This window comes from Callorhinchus milii, unplaced genomic scaffold, assembly GCF_018977255.1.
Source record: "Callorhinchus milii isolate IMCB2004 unplaced genomic scaffold, IMCB_Cmil_1.0 Scaffold1, whole genome shotgun sequence".
Classification (NCBI taxonomy): Eukaryota; Metazoa; Chordata; class Chondrichthyes; order Chimaeriformes; family Callorhinchidae; genus Callorhinchus; species Callorhinchus milii.
In genome coordinates, this window is record NW_024704742.1 from 25,864,180 (window position 1) to 25,869,866 (window position 5,687).

The 5,687-nt window shown below is 46.9% G+C and overlaps 1 protein-coding gene across 1 annotated transcript; it reads right to left on the bottom strand.

Moving 5' to 3' along the window:
• Positions 1–482: 482 nt before the first annotated feature.
• Positions 483–2,846, bottom strand: LOC103181093 (cytokine-like protein 1). Its single transcript, XM_007897315.2, has 4 exons — positions 2,499–2,846; positions 2,359–2,403; positions 1,270–1,416; positions 483–925 (listed from the first exon to the last, which is right to left on the bottom strand). Exons 1-4 carry the CDS (start codon positions 2,640–2,642, stop codon positions 842–844), a joined length of 420 nt encoding a protein of 139 aa, XP_007895506.1. The 5' UTR covers positions 2,643–2,846; the 3' UTR covers positions 483–841.
• Positions 2,847–5,687: the final 2,841 nt, after the last annotated feature.

The following is a 5,687-nucleotide window of genomic DNA, read 5'->3' on the forward strand; positions in this document are numbered from 1 at the left end:
TTTTTGCATAAATCTTTAGATTTCATTTGAAACATGGTGGATCTATTCTATCCTGGTTTTAATTTATCTCAATGACTTTATCCATGGTGGGGGGGGGGTAAGGCAGCCTTCCCCCAGTTGTATACTGAGCTCACAGTCCAGTTAACTTCTTCTGTGACCTGCAATTCCAACGTGAGACTTGAACCTCGCTCACAACTCACTACTTTCTATTCTTGGGGACTACAGTGGAGAATACGGTATACTATGAATGGGAACACACTCGCACTTGTGTTGGAGCGTTTTGGGAGCATGTGGGCGTTTTAACGACAGAAAAGACAAACACAGGATCACTGCAACAGGAATGTTCGCGTTCACAACGAAACCTTACAAATCAACTCAACAGTGGATCTTTGCTCTATGAATGCACTGTTTATTGGTGTATTCGATTAAGTTGGGGATTGTGGGTTTCTGAAAACCCCAGGGGTGGGTGGGGTGGGGTGGGGGAGTGGGGGGGGGGACTGCTTAGAAGTAACGAAAAGCAACATTCCTAAACTTTCCTGCAAGAGTTCCCACTCTGTAAAGCAGATTACAGCCAAACATCATAACACCACAAAGATGGGAACGCAAACGCTTATTTTGCCCACAAATAAGCCACGATCTCAGCTGTTCTCACCTCCTGAAAGCAACAAAGCGGAGACCAATAGTTTACATGAAGTCTGCAAACCAGCAAAGTATTAATCGAGAGAGGAGCTCGGGCTACATTGTTATTTTTTTTGGAAAAAAAAACCTGAACGTTACAGAAACGATTCTTCCTCCTGTTCGGAAATGAAAATGCTGTGTGTGCACCGGTCACACCGGGGTTTCAGTTGAGCAATTCTTCCTGTGGATCTTGTGTGGGTGGTGGGTTTTCCAGGGCGGCGCAGTCATCCGTGAAAAACACCAGGTCCTGTCAAGCGATCAAAGGGGAACCGGTCACATCACAAGAGCTACGGGAGACAGGAGCTACTGCACTGGGAGAGATGGTTATGGGTGAGGGTCGCTGTCAGACCCATTCAACGGGGATCCACATAATAATGGTCAGTGTTAGCAGAAAATGCAGCTTTGATTGAATAACTTAAGGTTGGCAGAGCGCCAGACTGGGTTATATGTATGTATGTATGTATGTATGTATGTATGTATGTGTGTGTGTGTGTGTGTATGCATATAATATATAGGTCGTTCCAATACTTTCGCCCACGTTGAGCCACTTTAAAAGGGAAAAAAAAAGGCAAAAGCAACACGATACTCTACCCTGTAGCAGACTTGGTTGATGATCTTGTACAAGCGCCTGATGCGCACTTTCAGCCAAGTGATTCTGCTGAGCTTCTGGCACCGGGGGCTGCTGAGGTTGTCCAGGAAATAGAGGTGATCACGGAGTTTGATCATCACACACGAGTTCTGAAAAGTCGCATGTTGTTTTGCGGTCGGTCTGAGGCAGTCATGGGTGTTGGAAACTAATAATCATTGCACACACACCAACACACACACACGCACCAACACACACGCACCAACACACACACACCAACACACACACACACACCAACACACGCACCAACACACACACACGCACCAACACACACACACGCACCAACACACACACACCAACACACACACCAACACATACACACCAACACACACACACCAACACACCAACACACACACCAACACACACACCAACACACACACACACGCACCAACACACACACACCAACACACACACACACACCAACACACCAACACACGCACCAACACACACACACACCAACACACACACACCAACACACACACCAACACACACACACACCAACACAGACCAACACACCAACACACACACCAACACACGCACCAACACACACACACACCAACACACACACACCAACACACACACCAACACACACACACACCAACACAGACCAACACACCAACACACACACCAACACACGCACCAACACACACGCACCAACACACACACACACACACCAACACACACACACACCAACACACACCAACACACACACACCAACACACACCAACACACCAACACACACACCAACACACGCACCAACACACACACACCAACACACGCACCAACACACACACACACACACCAACACACACACACACCAACACACACCAACACACACACACCAACACACACACACACACCAACACACACACACCAACACACGCACCAACACACACACACACACACCAACACACACACACACCAACACACACCAACACACACACACCAACACACACACACACACCAACACACACACACCAACACACACACACCAACACACACACACACACTAATGGTCACAGCCACTTACTTACATGTACGTCAATGTAGAAGTTTGGGAGTATGGCAACGCACGGTTTCTGTGAAGAGAAAGCATCCGAGTAACTGCAGCCCCACTTTACTACGGGAAACAAACCCACCGTCTCAACAGCAACCCCGCGGCTGGTAAACTTACTGTGATGGCAAATGTCTGCAGCCTTTTCAAAGACTTCATAATCCGTTTACTTAAATTCAACACTGACGAATAGCAAGTTGGAGGAGTGCAGTCGACAATCACAAGGAACGTGGACAGGAAAACCAGTTGTTTGATCAGATCCATCACTGCTGTGCTGCCCCCGACAGAGCACTGACTGACTAACCAACTAACTAACTAACTAACTCACCAACTAAAAAGTTGCATCGATTCCCAGCAATGTACGACGGTTTAGTCCCTGTCTGCGCCTCTGAACTCTCTGTGGTGCTGGGATTTGATGCGACCTCTCCCTGCAAAACAGGTTATGAAACTTTGCTCATTTCCTCCTCCTTTGGCAGATTTTGGAAACAACTTGGGGTGGGGGGGGGGAGTGGGGGGAGTCAGAGTGTTTGCGGTTCATCCCGAGCAAAGCAAATATGCATCTTGGCAAACTGCAACAGCTGACTGCAGACTGAAAACATACTCCCAGGACAGAGTGGAATTGTTTGTTTGGTCACTGGAAGGATTCCAGCTCTCTCTACATTTTCACTCCCGACTTATTGTTTGGTGTTTTGTCTCCCCCACCTTTTTATTTTTGCATAAGAGTATCCAAACCAAATTGAGAATTCCATGCATCCCACCTACACATGGAAATTCCAGTGGTAGACTGTCGGAATGGAATGCGCGCTCGGAGGGACACAATTCCGGAAATTATTAGGCGCAGGTTGGCAAGAGCCAATGCTTGGGGACCCCTGAGCGTGGGTTGGCATACTGCTGGAGTCTACCAGCTAAAACCGCGTAGCTTGCCATTGATAGCACTCTCTGCCAAGCTTTCCCACTGCTTTAAATGTTCCTTTTCTGTAACCTTTGACGCTTAGTATACAGTATTCACAATTGGTTGTTTCGTGCTGATTGTAGTTTGCAATTAAAATTTAAGTAACATTATTTCAGATAACACTTTGTTTTTTAGTGGTTTTGGCCACATTATTCTTACTACAGGTGCTCCTATCTATTGCGTTCTAGGTAGCTGAAACATGTACTTTTTATTTGTATTGAGAAAACTTTTATTGCAGGACTCCCCTTCAATCAGTTTCACGTGGCTGCGTTCACAATGGTTTCCTCTGTGGTTGCCTTGACTGAAAACTTGACAAAAGTACACGGGCAATTTTTAACACAAATGTTTCCTTATCTTTTCAAGTTTCTGTCTGCAAAACTTTATTTTTAATAATCATCCTTGCATTTATGCTATGATGTAACACCTTATCACCTCATTGAGATGTCTCAAAACTCTTCAAAGGATATATTGTGAAGTGGGTTGACTGTGCATTTGGGGGGTGAAATAAAGTACAAGTCAAACATTTTTTCTGGGGGGTGGGGGAGGGGATTGTATGCAACTGAGTGCAACTGATGTTACACAAAATATTTATCAGAATAGTTCTGATGAGAGCCAACTTTCTACAGTTGATCATCAGCAAGACCGGGGCTCTCCTGATTGACACACACCAGTATCTCTGCACCTCAGGCACTGGCAGCATCAGCATCCATGGAGGCACATTCCACCTCACCAAGCCAGTCAAGAACTTATGCATCTTGTTTGACTCTCAACTGTCCTTTTTGCCCCACATCCATGCCATGACCTGCTCTGTCTTCCCCCACCACTGCAACATTGCCCGACTCCGCCACTATTTCATCCCCCCGGCTGTCGAAACCCTCATAAATGACTTCATTGCATCTAGGCTCGACTATGCCAATGCCCTGCTTGTCAGTCTTCCCAACACTTCCCTCCACGAGCTGCAGATTATTCAGAACTCTGCAGCTCGTGCCCTCTCTCGCCCTAGGCTCCGTGACCCCATCACATCCACCCTCGCCGGCTCCACTGGTTCCCCATCCCTCAGAAGATAGAATTAAAAATCCTCGTCTTCATCTTCAAGGCCCTCCATGGCCTTGCTGCCTCCGACCTCCCCAACCTGCTAACCCCTTGTCAACCTGTCTGCTCCCTCCACTCAGCAGGCTCCGGCTTGCTTCATGTTCCCCGCCTGGCTTGCCCCACATCGGTGGTCGCGCCTTCAGCCTCTCTGCCCCACCCTCTGGAACTCCATCCCACATTCCATTCACCTCGCTCCCTCCCTTGTCTCCTTTAACGCATACCTCAAGACCCTAGTCCGACCATGCTTTTGGCCACCCTCCTACCCTCTCTGCCCTCCACCCTCCCTGATCCCAATTCCCCCCCAAAACTCCTCCCCACCCAGCCCTGCTCCCACCCCATACCCCACATCCCTGATCAGGCTCTGGCCTGCTCCATGTCCCCTGCCTGGCCCACCCCACTATCAGCAGGCAGGCCTTCAGCCTTTCTGCCCCCACCCTATGGAACTCCATCCCACATTCCCTATGCCTTGCTCCCTCCCTTGCCTCCTTCAAGGTGCGTCTCAAAACCCTCTTGACTGAACCTTCGGCCACCCTCCAACCCTCCTTGCACTCCCGACCCCCAGCTTCGGTCCAAATTCCTGACTGTCCAGCACCTTGGGACATGCTCCCGATGTGAAAGGCACTGTATAAATGTAATATTGTATTGTATTTCTTATGGTATTACCAGAAGGCGATGTTTAAGGGGTTAGTTTGCTGATTTGGAAAGCAATTAAATGTGCAGTTAAATCTCAACTGTGAGATTATTATATTGAGAGGAGAGCAGGCTATGCTCTAGATAAGTAGACTTCAGAGAATTGGAATTTCTTGGGAACAATTCTATCGTGGTATGAATATTCAATAAAAAAGTAATTGAAATGTCACACTATAATTGTATTGAAATAATATATTGGTACATTAATGCTTTGAGCTTTGTTACATGTGAAAAACTATGACAAAGTATGGAAGGTTATAAAAAAATTCTGCTTTAGTAAACTCATCTGATTTCAAGAGAGGTTGGCAGCCTGAGAAAGAATTGGTGACGGAGTTACTTGCAGCAAATATTACCAGCAAGAGAAATTTAGCAAGTCATAAATCAGTACAGGCTACAGGCCATGGCCAAGAGGTGGAATCAGATGGTAGGTTGGTGTTAATAGTTTCAGGGTGAAAAGTGAAATTCACGTAACAAGGATTATTTATTCCCCAATTCCAAACCCCAATTCTTTTCGATCTATAGTATTGACAGAGTTGTTCAATAGAGATGATGCCGTACTTTCTATAAAGAGGTGA

What these genes read in the sequence shown, in the direction of transcription:
- LOC103181093 (XM_007897315.2), bottom strand. Translation starts at nt 2,642, where the DNA reads ATGGATCTGATCAAACAACTGGTTTTCCTGTCCACGTTCCTTGTGATT. An exon ending in ACTTCTACATTGACGTACAT is followed by an intron (nt 1,417 to 2,358) that starts GTAAGTAAGTGG and finishes GCGACTTTTCAG; the next exon opens with AACTCGTGTGTGATGATCAA. An exon ending in TCAACCAAGTCTGCTACAGG is followed by an intron (nt 926 to 1,269) that starts GTAGAGTATCGT and finishes ATCGCTTGACAG; the next exon opens with GACCTGGTGTTTTTCACGGA.